General features: G+C 38.3%; 1 protein-coding gene across 2 annotated transcripts in view; it reads left to right on the plus strand.

Annotated features, from left to right (window-relative positions):
• The window catches only part of Hacd2 (3-hydroxyacyl-CoA dehydratase 2), a 94,490-nt gene that overhangs the window by 49,360 nt on the left and 23,620 nt on the right, over positions 1-21,510 (plus strand). For both annotated transcript variants that reach the window (XM_048794339.1, XM_048794338.1), the window contains one exon: positions 3,891-3,979. In XM_048794339.1, the coding sequence (XP_048650296.1) occupies positions 3,891-3,979 (89 nt within the window). The remainder of the gene's footprint in view (positions 1-3,890; positions 3,980-21,510) is intronic.

A 21,510-nucleotide genomic window follows, 5' to 3' on the forward strand; every position in this document is an offset into this window, starting at 1 on the left:
ATGCTAAGTTGCTGAGGCTGGCTTTGAACTTGGAATCCTCCTGCCTCAGTCTCCTGAACACTGGGATTACAGGTGTAAGCCATTGTGCCCAACTAAAACTTATTTTTAATAAGAACATTCTGATAATTTTTGTTCAGCGTTTTTAAGAAAATTATCTAAAATTATCTGTAAAAGAGATGCTTTATGATACAGGAGAGATAATTAATAATCTGTGCTCACCTAAATTGCAATTCTCTGTTCCAGACCTTCCAGGTCACCCTGTTTAAAGTCAAACTAAGCGTTCTGATTTTGACACCAGAAAAACCCATTGTTGTTCAGTTATTAGAAAAACTGTGCAGCTATTATAAATAAATGAATTGACATTTGGGCTTATTACCTAGTCTCTTGTGGTTTTGATTAGTATGAGTCAGTCTCCCAGAGCCTGGTTCTTGCTGGTGAGTGGGATAAAATCAGGTTTTCAAACTTGTAAATCTGAAATCCAGCTCCTGGACTGCTCAATCCGCACCACAACACAGCAGCAACCCTTGGAGCACCACTGCAAATAGCAACAGTCCAGCCTGTGGCTTTAGTGGCAAAAGAAGAAAGAACAAAAATGAAACGAAAAATCAGATTATTACGTGGTGAGCTGGTTTTTGAGTTTAAAACAAACAAAAAAAAAAGGCAAAGCAGCAGTGGCAGCTAGAAATGGTGGTCTTTCCATATAGTGAATGCTTAGTAATTCATATAAACAACTTTTAATTCTTAGTCCTTTTTTTTTTTTAACTTTTTCTTATTTGAAGTATGATCTGGCTAAGTATATTCACTAAATGTTTGACTCACTAATTAGCTTCTTTAGCTGTATTACATAATTACATAACCAGGCATTGTACTTCACTCATACACTTATTTTTTTTAATAACAGCTTTATTCAGATATAATTCACCCATTTAGAGTGTATAATTAGTTGTGCAACCATTACCACAATCAATTGTAGAACATTTTCATTACCCCCCAAAGAAATCCATTAGCAGTTGCTTCCCATTTGCCTCCATACTTCTCAGCTCGGGGTAACTACTAATCTTTCAATCACTATAGATTTACCTATTCTGGATATATAAATTAAATCACAACATATGTACTGGTTTATATCGCTGGCATATATCACTGGCTTCTTATTACTCAGCATAATGTCTTTAAGGTTCATTAATATTGTGGCATGAATCAGCACTTCATTTCTTTTTACTTATTCATTACTTTTTATTTATTTAATTCTAATCTTTCTTTTTATGGATGTGCCACATTTTATCCATTCATTATTTATTCATTTTTTGTTTCTACTTTGAGACTAATATGAATACCACTATGAACATGCATGTACAAGTTTTTATGAAAAAATATATTTTCATTTATACACATACCTTGGAGTAGAGTATGATGAGTCTATCAATAGCTTTTTTCAAGTGGCCATACTGTTTTACAATGCTACCAGCCAAGTATGAGGGTTCCACTTTTCCACATCGTTGCCAACACTTGTTGTTATCTTTTTTATTATAACCATCCTATTATGTGTGAATATCTCATTTTGATTTGGATTTGGATCTCCCTGATAGCTAATGATGTTCAAACATGTTTTCATGGGTTTATTGTCCATTTTTATGTCTTCTGTGGAGAAATGCCCTTTCAAATTATTTGCCCATTTTTCAATTGGGTTATTTATTTGTCTTTTTATTGTTGAATTATAAGACTTCTTTATATATCTTAATATAATTCCCTTATTACATATGATTGCAAATATTTTCTCCTCTCTATAAGTTGTCTCCACTTTACTGATGGTATTCTTTTAAGCATAAAAGTTACTTTTTATGAAGTCCAATTTATTTATTTTTCCTTGTGTTTTTGGTGTCATATCTAATAAAAGCTATTTTATTCAAAGCCACAAGATTTACACCTATGCTTTCTACTAAGATTTTTATAGTTTTAGCTGTTACATTCAGTTCTTTGATCCATTTTGAGTTAGTGTTAATACATGCTGGGGAAGTGGTTCATTCCCCCCACTCTTTTTCTTTTTACATGTGGCTATTTGTTCCAACATTATTTGTTGGAAAGACAGTAATTTTACTATTGAATTGTTTTGGCATCCTTACTGAAAGTCAAGTGCTGGGCATGGTAGCACACATTGATAATCCCAGCTACTGAAGAGGCTGAGAAAAGAGAATTGCAAGTTCAAGGCTGGCCTGGGCAATTTAGTGAGATACTGTCTCAAAAAAAAAAAAACACGGCTAGGGATGGTAAAGCACCCCTGGGTTCAATCCCCACTATAAGTCAACTGACCATAATGCATGGGTTTATTTCTGGAGTCTCAGTTCTATGCCTTTTATCTATATATCACTACATTTAAACTTTTTTATTCTTTTTATTCTATAAAGATATATAGGGCACCCCTGTATACCAGGCATTGAGCTTGACATATTCATGTTGTTTGCTTTTGGAAAACAAATTATTCCTCTTCAAAGCCCGAGTTTTCTTTAATAAATTCATTTTAGAGTTAATGAGAGATAAAATGATTTATGCCAACCCATAGAGGCATTTGTACATCTGATTTATACCTGGTCTCTGGGCAAGTTGTAGTTTGTCTAATTATAAAAATGTTCAGAAGTCTGAGTGCATAGAGAGGCTTGGAAGAATGAAAATTGGTCTAGAATAGTTCAATGACTGAGGAAGATGAAGTTAGTCTTAAAGTGGAAGGAGGACCTACAGCCAGGCTGAGGGCTCCAACAGGTGTGGAGTTGCCCGTATGCAACTTGAAAGGTTCAAGAAGTTAGTAAGCATAGCTGTGGTGGTAGTGAGTCCAGAAACAGAAGGGCTGCTGGATTGAAAAACCCACAACTCTGCTAATTCCTTATCAGTGTAAAGTTATAAGGAGAAAAGAATGTTTAGAGAAAAATGACTTATTGCTAGGTTTAAGATAAATGAAGGGAGGCAAAAATTCTATATAATGATGGTAGTTCGTCTTTATTTAATAGAGCTTATGGTTGTAGCAATTGAAGGGATAGGCCAAGCCAAAACAATGTAAGCTTAGCAGAATTTGGTGATTATCTGAAATAAAGATGTTCCAGTGCTGTAAATTGAGGACATTGGGAGAATAGTTGTATCCATTCTTGTAATGGACAAGGTAAGAAGAAACAGTTTTAAAGATAAAGATCTGTAGCCAGATGCTGGGGTGCACGCAGCTAGGGAGGCTGAGGCAGGAGGATCACAAGTTCAAAGCTAGCCTCAGCAATGATGAGGTGCTAAGCAACTCAGTGAGACCCTGTCTCTAAATAAAATACAAAATAGGGCTGGGGATGTGGCTCAGTAGTTGAGTGCCCCTGAGTTCAATCCCCAGTACCAAAAAAAAAAAAAAGATAATGATCTCTAATTTTGCTATGCTGATTGGCAAAACATACAAGTAGATAAAAGGTACTCAATCATTAAAGAGTGTATCATAGCTAATATCCAGGAGCTTTCAACATTTATTAGACACAGTATTGATTTCCTACACACCATTTATTTGTTTTGAAACCCATATTATAAAATGAACCTTCATTGCTCTATTTTAAAGGTTGAGTAGTAGTTTTGTTCTAGTTGATAAATGTAAAAAATATAGTACTTGGTAACTGGTTTTGAAAGACTTAAGAAAAGTAGCCAGATTCTGTGGGTACCATGCATATTATTATTGTTTTGAGGGAGGAAAAAGTTGAATACTTACTACATTAAAAAGTTAGTGTGTATATCAATACAGATAAATTTTATTTGCTCAAGATGGTTTTGGGGATAAAAACATTTAAATTTGAATGTTTTAGAAATGTATTACATGATTGGAAATGTATTACATGATGAAACTTATTCGTCTGTCCTAAAATTTCTTTCAGGAATTGTTCCATCTTCCGTTGTCCTGACTTCTTTCCAGGTGATGTCAAGAGTTTTTCTAATATGGGCAGTGACACATAGTGTCAAAGAGGTAAGTAAAGTAAAATAATACTACTAAGTTGGCTTTTCTTCTGGACATGTTGGTTATGGCTAAAGACAAGACTCCAGCTCTTGCCAAAATAGCAGAGATAAAAAGTATGCATGCCCTGTAGGAATTGGGCCCAAAGTGGGAAACATACCCCAAATCTTGTAGTATTGCTGATTAAATGGCAAAATCCTGCAATGTGATTCCTGTGGAGGTTACGTGTGGTCTGCAACTCAGTTACATTTTTCTAGGAGCTTGTTTCTATCTCAACATAGTAAACTCTGGGCATTTGCACCTTTGTAGTAGGAATGGAGACACTGGTTTCCTCTTGGAGCAGTTTCATTTTCATGGGACCAGGATGAACAAACTTGTTCTTACCCAGCCCTCTAGGGCTTGTAGAATTGCCAGATGTGCTAGGTCTGGCAGTTCTGAGTGCCTAGGTGGTGGTAGATACAAAGCAGGCCCAGGGACAGTGCAAGAATTGAGAGGCAAAAGCACTCATCCCATGGGTGTGAATCTATTCTAAGGTATTTCTTGCTAATGTGACCTTGAGGTAGAGTACCTCTAGGTTACAAGGAGGATTCATTTTTCAGTTTTTGAGTCCTAATAGCCTATCACCAGCATCACTAGATTCTTTGGAACTCATGAAATTGCTTATCTGTCAGCATCTGGTATGTTCTTTGTCCTTTATTCTTCTGAAATCCCTGTCAAAACATTTTGTTTTTCAAGATGTATTTTGACAATTTCATTTATCTTTCAACTAATGAGATTTTTTAAAACATTTTTATTGCTCTATGATATACATAAGAAAAAATGCACATAGCTAGTAAGTTCTTAGCCAAAATTTAATCAACTTTAATTAAAAGCTATTATTTTTGTTATATTCACATGGAATTTGCAGATCCACAGGCTTTCTTTTTTAAGATCTTGTCTCCTTCCTTGAAGATGTCTAAACTATCCTATGGAGGAAGAAAATAAAACAATTGCTTACATTTTTTAGTCATTGCATTTCTTTATATAAAAAAAAGTTAAAAGAGAGACAGGGAAATTCTCATACAGCAAGCATGTTGCCCTTTGTTCTCTTATTTATGAAGTTAAGAAAATTGCATTACTTGTAATTGCACGTCATCTCTTCATTGACTATGAATCCTTTCTATAAGTCATTTTTAACCTATATTTTTTTTCTCCCATACTTTTGTATATATACTGCTTCCTTTTTGTTTTAACCAACCAAAATAATTTTATTTTCCTATAGTCTCAAGTAAATTAAAATTTCTTCTCAGTATTGACTCTTTATGTCCCCTCTCCCCTCCACACCATGCTGGGGAACAAACCCAGAGCCTCATGCATACTAGGTAGGTGCACTACCACTGAGCTACCCTCAGCCCTCATTGACATTCTTAGACAGGTAATATGTGCTTTCATTAATTAAGTGTATGAAGGTACGTGAAGCCAAAGTATTGTCCACTAGGGAGTGTTCATTCACTTTGCCAAAAGATAGTCACACATGAATTATCCAGGTGCCAGTGCTTTAGCTGCTTCAGTGACCATTCCTCTGCATATTAGTGTGTCCACCAAAGGAGCTGAGCAGGTACTTCAAAAATACTTAAAATTCAAATCAAGTAGTTCTCTTAGTCAAATTGTTGTTAATAACATTTGTCAGCATTTCCTGGGCACATCATTAAAACTGGTTGGCTTAAAAAGCTATTAAATGTGTCTGCAGATTACAGGTACATGAACCTGACCATTGTCCTCCCTGCCTGCCAGATGCATAGACTTGACATTTAACAGATGGTTTCAAATATATCACATTTGAGCTTTGCAGTATATATTCATTATATTTGCATATTCAGAATTTTTCTTTGCAACCAAAGTGACCCAATTTCTGCTACCATTAGCATATCATTTTTTGAAGAACATCCTTTCTGTCTTTCTGTCACCTCCAGTCCCTTGTTTTTACATATATCCTATTGATTATTTGACTTAATCTTTTCTCATGGAAATAGAAATCAGTGTTTCTGCTGATCCGGGATCTCAGTTCTTTTCTGTGAACAGAACCCATCATTGATTGTTTTGTTTATAGCAGTAGATTCCCTTCTGGATCTCCCCAAGGTTCTGACAGCTGTGTTGAAAGTCTGTTGTTTTGACTCTTCAGAGGCCAAGCTGCTTGCTATCTGTCACCTGTTCCTCAGCCCCTTCTCTTGGCCAAATGGTATTTTTCTTGCTCTGGGGTTTCACAGTAGCTGTAATTCAGTTTGTTCTGTACAGCATTACACATGACTTCATTCTTCTGTTTCCTGAAGCATCTTATTAACATCTCTATTTTCCTTCCATCCAGCTCTGCTTACTTTAGTGGTGGGAACCATATAACTAAAGCAGACAGAAATTGACCTCAGAAATTACTCCTTAATAAAATATATCTCATTTTCTCATAGTAATGTTTAGTGTTTTTTTCTTGGTACTATACAGTTTCTTTTTCATAGTCCCTCTAAAGGAGACAGGTGGAATTCTTTGTTTTCATCATATTCTGTATGGATTTGACTTGTTCTACCCTTAGTGGCCTGATCATGTTCCTCATGCTCATTCCCCTTGTTTTTCTGTAATTATACATGCTGTGCTAAGGTACAGCTTTTAAGTCAAGACTCGACTAGTTTCACATTTGAGTATGTTTCCTTTCAAGAGGCCCCTGTAGGACATACACCCTCACTTGTCATTTTCATTCTTTACCCCATGGAATGCTAGTCACGTAAATGTCATCGTGAGCACTGTGGAAACTAAAGGTGATCAGATAGTTTTCTTTTGACATATAAAGTTTCATCCATCAGCTAGTGTGACACCTGAGTCAGCAGGATGTTAAAGAAAAAATTGTGATCTCTATACTCAAAAGGTTTTTCTTGACTTAACTCAGCAAATAACCTTCCCACCTTTTTCTTCTCAAAGACCCTGATTTATGAACAAAGAAAAGCTCTGACTAAACAACCATCTGGGGAGTGGAGATGGGGGTGGGGAACACAGGAGTGATCTAGGAGATGTCCATTTCCAGGGTCTTAGACCTGAACTGGCTCCTTCCCCACCCTTTAGCCAGGCTGACCACTGCTGTGGCCACCTGGCATTTGCTCCTTCACCCTCTGTTTGGGTCTGTGCCTTTGTCTTTTCATTGAACTGAGACAGGATTGGCATTTTCAAAAATGAACTCCAATGGGAAATGCCAGCTTCTCTACCTTACCATGACTCCCCTTTAGAAAAAAATAAGGGCACATATTCTTCATTGTCCAAAGAAGATTAAGCTTAGCCCCAGATTCCTGACAAAGATAGATCACTGTTCTATTCTTTTCCTGACTAAGCACTCTTTGGAAAGCCACCTCAAATCCTCTCCTGAGTCCTTATAGTAAGATCATATAGTAAGATCCTTATAGTATGTTCCTGGAGCAGAAGTGCCATGAGGAATAGTTGAAGAAGAAGCTGCTGGGCTGTCACTATGGCTTTATCCCAAGGGCAGTGAAAAACCTCTATATTTCACTAGGGGTAATCTGCATAAATACTGAGTCTTCTCTCCTTTCCTCATCATTTTTCACCATTAGATAAGGGGACGTTTTTTTCCCACATTCTTCTGGAATGTTCCGTGAATTCTGATTTCTCCAGGTGGCTATTTCCCACTTCTTTGTAGCATGCTGCTGGGCTTTGTGAGACTTAATATACAATTCTAGCCATTTGGCGAGATGCTTCCAAAAATTTATAATCAGTGTTGACTAGACTCAGTGGCATACAGCTGCAATTCCAGCTATTTGGGAGATTGAGGCAGGAAGATCACAAGTTCAAGATTAGCCTACGCAACCTAGCAAGATCCTTTTTCAACATAAAAAATAGAAAGAGTTGGGGATGTAATTTAGTGGCAAAGAACCCCTGGGTTCAATCCCTATTACTGTGAAAAAAAAAAAAAATCTTGTAATCAGTGTTTAAGAAAGTTAGTAACCTCTAGTTCCTTATAACTATACTGGTTGTTGTTTGATGTATTCTATATAGACAGCTGTATCATTTATTCTTGACCACCATCCCTGGAGGTAGGTCATAGCCTCCATTTAGAGTTTAGAAGCTGGAAATGCCAAGTGACTGTTACACCCAGCAAAGGGCAGAGTTAGAGTTAGACTTCTGAATCCCATGTCTTCCTGCTACATCAGAGTTGCCTTCTTCTGGCTCTTTGAAAATGTGATGTAAACACATCCTTATGTTCCTTGTGCTGACTTTCCTAGCTGCCCTGTGGAATGGAAATCCCTACCTAAGATCCAGGAGTGAACCTCCTCTTTAACAGTTCTATCCTATTGAAGGATTCTACTGTTAAATCAGTGTGCATCAGTTATCAGCCTTCTCTTGGTGCATATCTGTAATTCTTTGATTTTCCCTCTTCCTCCCCAACTCCCTGTATCTCTCTTTCTCTGTCTGTCTCCCTCTCTCCCTCCCCTTGTTTTGTTTTCATTTTTATTGCTCAAGTTTTTCTGGGACAAATCCCTCCAACTAATTGACCCTCTTCCTCAGACATTCCAAGATAGTTTTTCAAATGGATATATTCACTATTTGGACCAGAATTACCCAGAAGGTTTTATTAAAAATACATATTCCAGGACTGGGGTTGTGGCTCAGTGGCAGAGCTCTTGCTTAGCACGTATAAGGCACTGGGTTCAATTCTCAGAACCACATATAAATAAATTAAATAAAGGTCCATTGACAACTAAAAATATTTTAAAAAATGCACATTTCAGGTCTTACTCTACACTTCACATTGAATTCTGAGAGTGGGGCCAGGAAATCCACATTTTTCAGGTAATTACATGAATTCTGAGTTTTGAAAAATGCCCTTAGATACCCTGTGTGTTGTGCTGTAATTTTTATTTAATTTTTCTTTTCTTATTTTTACTTCATTTATATTTAGTTTACTTGAAATTTAACCAGATCTCAGCATCTCTTTCCCAAATCCAAGAGCCATTATTTTCAAGTTAAAGTCTTAGTCTGGGCCAGGGGCACATACCTGTTATCCCATTCTCCTGAGGCAGGAGGTTCACAAGTTCCAGGCTAGCCTAGGAAACTTAACAATATCCTGTATCAAAATTTTGAAAAGGGGATAGGGATGTAGAGCACCTCTGGGTTCAATCCCAGGTACTGCAAAAAAAAAAAAAAAAGAAGAAGAAGAAAGAGAGGTTTTTTTTGTTTTGTTTTTGTTTTTTAAGTAAAAATTAGAGTTCCAAGCCAGGCAGTGGCACATGCCTGTAATCTCAGTGGTTTGGGAGGCAGAGACAGGAGGATTGTGAGTTCAAAGCCAGCCTCAGCAGTTTATCAAGGCACTAAGCAACTCAGTGAGACCCTGTCTCTAAATAAAATACAAAATAGGGCTGGAGATGTGGCTCAGTGGTTGAGTGCCCCTGAGTTCAATCCCTAGTACCCTCCCTCAAAAAAAAAAAAAAAGTTCTCTTAAACTATTTGGTACAGTTCCAATGGAGTTTCTGGTGCCTACTCCAAAATTTAGTGTCTTTGCTATTGAGCAGGCTTGAAGAGCCCACCTTCAAGGCATAGGGAGATCTGAAACTACCACATCAAAGAAGCAAGACTAATCCTTGTTTAAGAAAGAGGCATAAGGAATCCAACTGCTTTGCGCTGGAGAGGAACTGCTGGGAAGGACTCGCTAAAGGGCATTTTTTCATGCTGCCCTGCCACCACAGCAACCCAGAGATATTCAGCAGGGCATTTCCACCTGAAGCAGTGCTGTGCCAACATCTGCCCTCCTGGGACTTTTCCAAAAATGTCATCCACCCGAGATAATTTTATTATCCTCTAGGTAGTCAGAATGGAGTAGAGCATGGAGGCTTGGCACCCATTACTTACAGGAGGAGTTGGTAAGATCTGGCTTTGCCACTTATCTTGAAACTTACGACAAAGCACTTCAACTTTCTGAGGATTGTTCTCATCTTTAAAATGATGATGCTAATATCTGACCTGTCTTACATCATAGTTTTTGTGAAGATAAGGAGAGTATATGCAAACAAGGTAGCAGTATTTAGAAACCAAGATCTCAAGCTTACAATATTTTGCTAAGCAGCTTTCTGAAATCCCTTAAAAAGGGGGTGGTGTGGGAAGAAGTACCACTTCCTTATAGTTGGAACACAATTTTCTTTTTCTTCCTTTCTTCCTCTTCTTTTTCATTCATATGGAAACCAAAACACTAGATAAACCAATACCCTAATTTCCCCATTCCTGTTCTTATGTTGGCTTTCTCATGGGTTTTCTACTCTGCTGGGTCCCTCAGATGGGATTGCAGTGAGCTTGTGTTCTTTCCCAACTCCTGAGATTGCTCCTCTTGTTAGCCTCTTTCCTGTGACTGCCCATGTTCCTCATCCCTAGTGACCAGTTGTGGTTTTCCCAGGACGTGCCACCCATGAATGGGGCACAGTGAGGCAGAAAGGGCAGCCACTTCTCCCTGTCGTTCAGTGGGGAGTTGAGAAGCTGTATCTGGAGGCACATCATTGCCTCCCCAGGTACTGGGCCTGGACCAGAAGCTGTCTTCTAATTCCTGTGCCCTTTCCACAGTGACATTACATCATAGTTAGGAAAAGGCTATTGAGATATACTCAGTATCCTTTGTTCCCCTTGGAAGATGGATGTCTAAAAGTCTCCATCCTATTCCATCTGTTTCCTTACTTTCTATTTTAAATATTTCTGTAGGTGGATTTATATCACCTTCACTTTTAAAATTAGCACCACTCTAAAGGTAAAAAAAAAAAAACTTTGTTATTTTATTGTTAGTCAAATACTGTCAAACTTCAGGCATCTCTTAGGCAAATGTGGTAGCATTTCCACGTCTGTTAATTTGGGGCACTTAAAGATTGTATTACGGGCTGGGGTTGCGGCTCAGTGGTAGAATGCTTGCCTACCATGTGTGAGGCACTGGGTTCGATTCTCAGCACTGTACATAAATAAATGAATAAAGGTCCATCAACAACTAAGGAAAAAAAAAAAAAAAAGATTGTGTTACCTCATTGCCAGTTGGTTCCTTTTGCCGTTACCTGTAGTTGGTCTGGGTGATTTGGGCAAGATCAGAATGTTTGTTTTTCTCTCAGTGTCTTTCTGCTTGTCAATTTCCAACATTTTCTTGTACTGTGTATAAAGATTTTATTTCAAAAATATTGGAAAATATTTAGAGAGATCCCTTAGGTTCACTGCTGCCATTCCATGTGATACCTTTCTCCCAATGTCTTAGATCCTTTTTAACCCTTGGAGAACTTCACTGGAACTCATTTGTTGATCAAACTATGACTAAGGCTGGGCATGGGGGTGCACGCCTGTAATTCCAGCTACTTAGCAGGAGACTGAGGCAGGAGGCTCACAGGTTCAAAGCCAGTCTCAGCAACTTAGTGAGGCTCTAAGCAACTTAATGAGACCCTGACTCAAAATAAAAAATAAAAAGGGCTGAGGATGTGCTTCAGTAGTAAAACACCCCTGACTTCAACCCCTAGTTCGTTAGAGTCCCCCTCACCCCACTCCCATGACAATTGGAGCTTCTGGGGACATTTTCTTTTTCTCTCCATCCCCAAGGGCTAAAATTTGACCTATGCCATTCCCAGTTTTCAATTGAAAAGGGCCAGTTACAGCAGACACAGTCCCTGAAAGGCCACAGTTGTCTTCATGTTGTGAGAACTCACTCAGGAGGAAGGGCCAGAGCCCACCTGCCTCAGCCCACCCCATTCCAGAGTGGCCTACCAGTTGCCTAGTCCCTTCAGGACAAAGGTTGATCAGCTCCTTCCTTTTCCTCTACTCCAGGACTTTCAGGTTTGAGGGTTTTTTGATGCATTTTACATTTTAATTAGTCTTTTTTTTTTTTTTTTAAGCATTATAGAAGCCCTCTCTCATTTAATTTGTGTTCTGGATACATCAGTGCAGTCTCCTATATTACTCCTATTTTTCTGACAAAGAAACTTGTTAGAACACATCCTTTTAGGCATAAGACATGTCCATGCTATTGATCAGTATCTTAATATATGTATTCTCCTATTTGCCAATAACAGGCAGCTTGTTTGTAGCCAAATCTGGTTATTGGCCATCCTGCAATTAACATATATGCCTGACTTTTGACATTAGGGAACTGTCATGGAAAGGGAACTAGAGTGAAAGAAGAAAAGAATTGTACTTGGGTTAATAGTTTCTAAATTGCACATGAGATTTATAGACTGGGAGCTGAGTTGGTTTAGTTATGAGTCAGCAGCTTAAATTCAGGAGTAACACAGAAACAAAGCTCAGTGTCATGGAACTATGCCCACGAGTCGTATCATCAGTGGAGAGTCATCAGTCACTGAATCCCAATGTTCATATCAGCTCTCATCCATGGTTTCAAAGTTAAATGGATTAAGATATTTATTTAAATTGTTTATTTCAAGCCCCTAAAAGGAACTTTTTGGTGCTGTATAGTAATGCAAAGATGTTGGTACAACATTTTTCTTCTTTTTTGAGTTTTTTTCTATCCCAGCACTGTCCAGTAGGACTCTGTGATGATGGAAATATTCTATTTGCCTTGTGCAGTACAGTATCTGCTAGCCCTCTGCAAATGCTTTGAGTGCTTCAATTGCAGTTAGGATAACTGGGGGACTGAATTTTAATTTAATTTTAAATAGCCACATGTGACTCTAAGTTACCATACTGCACAGCACAACTCCAGCTATTTGATGTGATGTTATTTATTTCCCATCCTTTTTATTTCAATTAGGTTTTCATTTTTCCCCCTCATACATGTATGAGAATGATGATATGATTTAAAAAAAAAAAAAAAAAGGAGCAGCAGCAGTCTTGGGCTGGGGTGTAGCTCAGTGGTAGAGTGCTTGCCTAGTATATGTGGGGCCCTAGGTTCAATCCCCAGCACCACCACCCCCCCAAAAAAAAGAAGGCAGTGGTCAGAGAAAATATGTAATGTATCTTTGATATGCTGTGTTCTTTGAATCAAGGTTTTTGGTTTTGTTTTTAATTATTGTGTACAAATCCCAATAATGGTTGTGGGAAGTGGCATTGATGGTATGCTCCTCATCTGGTAGAAAGGTAGCAGATTGCTCACCTAATGGCAAGCCAGGATGCTATGCTGGCCTCCCCTTTTGGAGTCCTGCAGCCTGGCCTCTGCCGTGATTCACCATGGCAGGACATCCCAGGTTCACCCTGTGGAGAACCATGTCACCTGCTTGTTCTCTCTGTTTTGAGTTAAATGGTGCCATAGAAGTACAGTCAGTGTTATTATCTTGTTGAGTTTGAAGAGTGTTGTTTCCCACTGTAAAAGTGAGATGATTGGCATGCATCGTGAGCATTGCTAAAGTATGTCAGCAAAGCCAAGAAAAGTTAGAAGTTACTACCTATAAACTGCTTTTAAACACGTGTGCTCTACAGTACAATGAGTGTCATTTTTAAAGCATTGATTAATATTCATTTGAAAACTTTTAATATGTGCGAGGAGGAACTCTTATTACTTACTTCTTTATCAAAGTGGTCCTTTGTGTACCATAGCTTTTTAAAAATGACTTTATTTTGAAGCATGAGAATGGATATCAGATAGTTAATTAAAAAATACATAAACTTGACATGAATACCTGTACTTTCCCTGTTCCTATAAAATATATATAAAGTGTGTTTTCATTTCTTCAGGGGAGAAGGTTCATTAATCATTTTTTACTTATCTGTATCAAAAAGTTCTGTGTTCCAAAGTTCTCACTATAAGCTGATGCATCACCAAAAAAATATAATAAAGCCTGTCACTAAGTTGTCTGCATTTTCCAGAGAAAGGACCCTTTTCAAGTCTGGAGTAAAACCCTGGTGCACTTCTGGAATTTGTAAGGCGTGATTTGGTACACTTGTGGGTGTGTGTGTGTGTGTGTGTGTGTGCATGCTGGTGGCACGCTTTGCCTTTTAGGAGGGGAGAAAAACTAATTTTTAGGCTTGATACATGACAGAGTTTTAGCTTTTTGTTTTCTTCAAATTGCTGCCATAAATGTTTGTTTTTAACAGGACAAATCTTGGCCTTTTCTCCCTTTTACCTCCTTTTGCTCTAACTTATTACCAGAATAACCTGAAACTTGAAACTTGTGCATCTCTTTTGCCTTCTGCATTGGTCCTGTTTTATTAGGTCAGGTTTAAGGAATCTTCTCTTGAGGTCATGTTTCAAAGAACAATATGTTCAGAGCACCAAGTGTAGAAAGTAATCCCATTTTAAGTAGCACTTATAGGTATAAAACTTCAGAATTTTTCGGGATGTTGCATTACATTTGTATAGTTGCACTTTACCGCCTGTAGCAGAGGTTATCAACTGGTAACAGTTGTACAAGGGGTTTTCAAAGAAAGACAAGGGAACCGGTATGGGGTGGGGGTATACAAGCCACCTCACAAGAGCAGCAGCATGGGCCTTAAGTAGTGATTGCCCCCTAGATCCAGGGTTAGTGCAAATTTTTAAAGAAAAGCCTGGAAATCAAGATATTTTAAATTTAAAATCTCCCAACTTTTAAAAAATGTCCAGCTAGTGTTAGTGCAGATTTGTTTAAAGAAAAGGCAGAAAAAAATAATTTTCCAATTTTTAAAAACTGGTTCAAATATTTTTAAAGTACTATACAAATCCAAATAGAACATCCAGGGACCAGGACCATTGGTTACCATTTTGATATTTCTGCTCCAGGAGATGGTATTTATAGCCTTTATTTTTATTTCCTGTCTTGAAATTTTTGCAGTTATTACATTGTCATAGAACATAAAAGAACCATGACATTTCTGAGCATATATTGCCAATTTTATTTTCTTTTGACATTCACTTACAATGATAAATCCTGTCCCCTCTGGAGTACAGTTGTGATTCTGTATTTGGAGGTTTGGGGGTGGGCTATGGGGTAAGTATGATCCAGCTCTTCCCTTGGGTCACAGTAACCTCTTGCTGGGAACATTGTTCTCTGGGCTATTGTTGCTGTAATTAAAGAAATATTACTTATGGGATATTTAAATTGGCTTAGAGATATATATGGTCAAGTTAGGACCAAATATGATCCCATTTTTATGCAGTCCCTGTGCTTGAGTTGAGCCGAAGGTGATAGTTGCATGAAAGCTTTTCAGTTAATAATATGCTCTTTGGAGGTGAGAGACTCAAAACAGGACTTAAAAAGACTTTTGGGAAGGGCCTAGCAGCTGTGCAGCTCCTTAGACTTCTCATAATTGGTAGATGTTCACAGAAAGAGAGAGGGGATGACATCTCTTAACCAAAAACAAACAAACAAACAAAAAACAATAGCACAAAACTTTTTTCTTGGTAACTAAGCCTAAGAGGTAGCCACTAGTTTGCATTGAGTCCCAGAGTGACTAGCATAGATAGAGGAGAACTTAATATGTGTGAATTGCATTTCTTCCTTTTGTGGAATAATAATGGTATCTTCTATTTATTAAATGGCAAGCACTTTGCTAAGCACTTACTGTTTTTCTAATCTACAACAACTATGCAAAGCCAAGTATCTCAAGTTTAAATATGAGGAAGCCAGTGGTGAAAGAGGACAGGTCACTTGCCCCAGGCCATGCAGTTAGGAAGCTTAAAGGACTGTTTGATTCTACAGTAGCCCTTGATGGGAAAAGGGACCAGATATAGTGATTAGCTAGCTTACTGGAGGCACATATCACCCTTCCTTCTTGTTTTTCCAGAAAATGAGCTGAATACATAGTAAGCATTTAGAGTTAGACTGATGGGAACATTTCTGCATTCAGATCTGCATGCCTGGCTTTGTCGTAAATGCAGAACCAATCATACATTGCTTGTTGACTGCATGCTTACATTTTTCTTATTGCATGTTCAGAAACTTTGATTTCATGACCAAGAATTGTTTTGGGAGTCCAAAGCCATCATCTACATCAAAAAATAGTCCTTCATGGGGCTGAGGTTGTGGCCAGCAGTAGAGCGCTCACCTAGCACGTGCGAGTCGCTGGGTTCGATCCTCAGCACCGCGTAAAAATAAATAAATAAAATAAAGGTATTGTGCCCAACTACAACTAAAAAAATCTTTAAAAAAAGAAATAGTCCTTCAATTATGTTGTAGTGATAAGATTTTTTAACCAGTTTTCTTTGTCACTGAAGGTTTTAAAAAAAAATCTATACAGATAGTTGCACATTTTTTCCTTTAAAGAGGATGACTATTAATATTTTCCTTATTTAACCCACATTTTCTATAAAAAAGGCTTAGTATTTTCTGGTTTGTTCACCATGTACCCTGTTGTGGATTTAATAATAAAACCATGAAGGGCATTTTATAGGTTAAATTGTCATATAAAAAAACTAAAACTAATCCAAAAATTTTTACAAAACCAACCTGTCAATATTTATTACATTTCAATATCTTTTTTTATATATAATTTTTGTTACTCTGGAACGTTTATTTTATTTATTTATTTTAAAGAGAGAGAGAGAGAATTTTTTTTAGTTTTCAGCGGACACAACATCTTTGTATGTGGTGCTGAGGATCGAACCCGGGCCACACGCATGCCAGGCGAGCGCGCTACCGCTTGAGCCACATCCCCAGCCCCTCAATATCTTTTTTTCCAAGGATAAAATTCCTTTTAAATAGTTAACTAAATTGGTTACGCTTTTTTATCAAGCTGGGTGCAGTGATGCACGCCTGTAATCCCAGCAGCTCAGGAGGTTGAGGCAGGAGGATCCAGAGTTCAAAGCCAGCCTCAGCAAAAGTGAGGCACTAAACAACTGAGTGCGACCCTGTCTCTAAATAAAATACAAAATAGGGATAGGTATATGGCTCAGTGGTTAAGTACCCCTGAGTTCAATCCCCAGGACTCAAGACTTTTTTTTTTTTTTTTTACCAAGTTAGAGAATGGATCAAGATTGTCCTTAGAATCACTGTGTTTTCTTTCCCAGTCTTCAGCTGATGTCACCAACCCAGTACCAACTCTGGGGCCCTGTGCTTTGCTGAAGAGCTGGAGAGCTGGTCTCTCTATCCAAGGCCGTTCTGACCATGTCAGAGAATAGGCAGGCTCAGACAGCATATGGGGTGCCATCTGTTCCTTCTTCATTCAGCAAATACTGAGTGTCTTCTGTGCCAAGCATAGGATACATAAGAAAGGAACAGCCTGACTGCTGCCCTCACAGGGCTTCCAGCCTCATACCAACCAAGCAAAATCAGGCTGACAGCAAATACAAGTGGGTTAACTGAGAAGGTCCCCAGTTGAGGGACTATACCAGCCCGCTCCAGTTCCTTTGGAGCTCTGCCAGTCTCCTAGCTCCAACTGCCATCCTTTATGGAGTGGTCTAGAAGTTTCTGTGAATTAACTCATATAAAGCACTTAGAACAGTGCCTGGCACATAATAAGTGATCAATAACTGTTTCCTATGTGTTGGCTATAATGTAACTTAATCTTTTCAAAAAAAATTAGTGACAAATTTCCATACAACTGTTTTTGAAGTCTTTTTTTTTCCTGAGGTTTATAACAGATATAATTGACATTTCACATAGAAATGAATATGTTCTTTATGCTTATTAAAATAGTTTCACAGTAGCTGATGAAAATTTACACATAGTTACTTTTATTCTACTTAAGGAATAATTAGCCCTGCTAATGGGAGCTATCATTATCTTAATCATCATTATTATCCTAATCTAAAGCATTTATTAAGAATTTGATTTTGTGTTTTAGTTAAGCTAGCCCTTCTTCAAAGCAAGTTTGTGAGCCAGCCCTTGACATATTTATGGCCTAAGACAATAGTAATGCTGATACAAATTGAGAGTCAGCTCTAAATCCCAGTCCTTCTTTCTTCCCTTACCCTCTGTTAGTGTGTCCTTATTGATATTTTTGGTTGTAAATGTTCTTGTCTTTGTTAAAATTATATAAGTACCTCTTCCAGCACACTCTGAAACAATATGTGTAGCAACCAGATAAGTTTTTGTTTGTTGTCTTTTGCTTCTAATATTGTCCTGAGTGGTGCTTTAAGTTTTAGGTGATTTTTTAAAAATTGTTTATTTGGAAATAACTTCAAACTTCCAGAAAAGTTGCCAGGATAATATAAAAAGCTCCTATATTCCCTTCACTCAGATTCTCCAGCTATTAGCATTTTTTGGTGTCTGTTTCGTTGCCTACTCTCTATGTTGTCTTTTTGTGACCCTGGAGAGCTGCTGTATTGGTTTTCTATTCCCTAAATACACAAGGTTGGGTTTCAGGCACTCATCATCCACATGTAGCCCTCCAAATCAGAAAGTCAACCTTGGCCCAACACTACCACTCAGCCTGCGAGGCCCATTCACATTTCATTTACTTTCCAAACAATGTCTTTTTTCCTTTTTGGAATGACAGATATTCTGATCTTTTGTGCTGCAGTAATTACAAGGACCCACAGGAGAAGGAAACATGTGGCACTGTGGTATCCCTGCCACGTATTTACATTTCCTTGTCAGGCCTCTGGCATTTCAGTCTGGAAGAGCTTCTCCTTCATGTTCTTGACAGTTTTAAAGAATACATTTTTTTAAATAGTTACAGGTAGACGTAATATCTTTATTTTATTTTTATGTGGTGCTGAGGATCAAACCCAGTGCCTCATTCATGGTAGGCGAGCGCTGTACCTCTGAGCCACAACCCCAACCCCTGAAGAATACATTTTGTAGGGTTACCTGCAACTAGACACATCTAGTGTTTCCTCATAACCAGTTCCAATGATTTATTCTCGGCAGGAAGACCACAGAGAGGCACCATGCTCTTCTCAGGAGGTAGCATGACTTCCCATCCAACCCCTCATTATGATGACCTTAGTCACCTGCTTCTGGGGAGTGTCTGCCAGTTTTCTCCACCTTCAGTTCACCATTTCTTTTTATTGATTAGTATTTTGTGAGAATAACTCCTGTCTGTATCAACCACTTCTATGATGGTTACCAAATGGTGATTATCTATTAGTTGACATTCTACTGTAAGGAATAACTTGCTCTTTCTCTCATTTATTTGTTTTATCTTTATCAATTTAGACTAATGAATTCCTATAGGCTTCATTAGTCCAAATTGATGTAAATGTCAAAATTATCTGTGATTTGGCTAGTGAGAGCTGTTTCTCTGTGTTCTTTCAGTTTGCCTCCCTCATTCACTGAGTATTTCCTTACTTCCTGCAACAAAAAGATCTCCAGACTTATTTTGTACTTTTCCCACCCTGGCCCTGGAATCAACCACTTTATCAAGGAGCGCTGGTTCCTTTTAGTGTAAGATGCTATTTAGGAACCAAGATCTGAGTAGTTGAGGTGCTCATGGGACTAAGATGTCATTGTGTCTAGACCCTTTCAGCAGAGGAAGCTAGGGCATACTTCTGTATATGTATGTATATGTATATACACGTGTACTCACACAATATACATATACATCTGAAAGTATATAGCTATATTACAGTCATACATAAATTATGAGTTCATATTGATCCTTCCAATTATAGTCTAATACCTCAATGTTTTGTCTAGCAGTCTGTCTTCCATGTTTGTAAATAGTTTCTTCAATATTAAGAAGCTCATTTTCCTTAATATATTGATTTACTTGTTTATTTGGTTTAATTTATTCCCTGTACCTGATTTTCAAACCACATGAGCCATCTCTTCCACCCATCACCTCTGTGTCTTTTCCTTACCACCCCCATCCTCAACTGCCAGACTCTGGTTCATACCTGTGTGAGACCCTTATCACCTCAAGTTTTCAGCTGCCATACTGACTCCTCCACATGGAAAGGGGAAGAGGAGGAATCTTAGGTGAATCTAAATACCTACCCAGAGGCACGGCTGAGGTCATGGGGATGATCCCCTCTCTGGAAAGTCAGAAGTTCACCTAATAAGGCATTCCTTTGTGTTTATGAGTTTGTTTCTATTTTAAATTGAAACTATATTTGTATTTTAGCTACTACATAACAGAGATAGAAAAGAGAAACTTATGAGATAGATTTTGATAAGTCTTAACAATAAATTAAATGCAGGAAGTAAAACAGGGCTAAAACAAACAAAAGAAGATTATTAGCAAAGCAAGGTTCAGGGAAAAAGATTCACACTCACTTTAGGGAATTCATTAGGGTTTGTTTCTTATGTTGAATTCTTGGATTCTACCTTGGGTCATTTGATTCATAAGAAGTTATCTCACAGACTAAACAGAGATCTCTGGATACCAGCGACCTATAGTTTTCATACTTTCCTCAGTCCTCCACAGTAAGCCTCTTGTGCCCAGTTGCCATAGTATCTAGATTTCATCCTATGTTCCCCTTTAGAGGGGCCTGTGTTATTGGAGAACCAGTGCTTTTCATGACAATAGATGACCATCACATTTCAATATTTGTTCTCCAGGCTCCTCTTATATTGGGTTTCATCCAAATGTTCCCAATTTCTAAAGAGTTTTTCTTCCTCTTCAACAGGTGTTATGAGGGGTATGTGTGTGTGTGTGTGTGTGTGTGTGGCCTGAAACACAAGAAGATGTCAAAACTATTCAAGGTTTAAGGGCATAGACCTGGGTTCCAATTCTGTAAGCCTCACTCTCCTCACCTGTCAAATGAGAATTCATGTGGTAATATGTGTTTAAAAAAAAAAAAAAGTGCCTGGCTGTAAGTAGTAAGAGCTCAGTAACTTATTGGGCATAATTTTTATTGTTGTTTTCTCCATAATTGTTAAAAAGAGCAAAAATGGTTTGTAAGTGGGTAAAGAACTTGAATAGAAACTTTTTTCTTCAAAGAAGATATAGCAAATGGCCAATAAATGCTCAGTGTCACTAGTCATTAGGAAGGTATAAATCAAAACCAAAATGAGGTACCACTTTACATTCATTAAGATGGTTATTATGTAAACAAAACGAAACAAAGCAAATAACCAGTGGAGAAATTGGAAATCTTGTACATTCTTGGTAGAAATGGAAAATGGTATAGCCATTATAGAAAGCAGTTTGGCAGTTCCTCAAAATGCTAAACATAGAATTTCCATATAATCCAGCAATTCCACTTCTAAATATATAATCAGAAGAATCGAGCTGAAGGAAGATGGCGGCGAGGGGAGTGCATTGCCCCCGTGTGCTGCATCACTGTGTGGGAGTATGACAAGTCAGGACGGCTAAAGGATATCTTGTTAGGAATTTCCAGCAATAGTGGGGTGCTCCAGAACCTGGAGGAAGGATTTCCATCGCACGAGGATCGGCTACGGGGACTCAAACGCGAGAGGTTTGTCGCACGGAGGGTAACACTGCTTATTCAGCAAACCGCCCTGCGGCTAGAGTCTGCAGCGCGCGCTGGGAAACGAGGAGATAGCGACGCAGGGATATAGCGCTGCAGTGATACAGCGCTGCAGTTTCTGCCAGCCGTGCAAGCACCGTACTCAGGGCTGAATTCTGGGTTCGAGACGGGGGAAGGAAGCGGTCCATCTCGGTTCTCCTCACCAGTCAGACCACAGAGGAGGCCAGCCGCGACCATGTTGGAAAGCTGACGTCACCATCCCTGTTTTCGACTGACCACAGCGCATTCAGCCATAGAACAGGTAATTTCAGGCTGC

Source organism: Marmota marmota, unplaced genomic scaffold (genome assembly GCF_001458135.2).
Source record: "Marmota marmota marmota unplaced genomic scaffold, marMar, whole genome shotgun sequence".
Classification (NCBI taxonomy): Eukaryota; Metazoa; Chordata; class Mammalia; order Rodentia; family Sciuridae; genus Marmota; species Marmota marmota.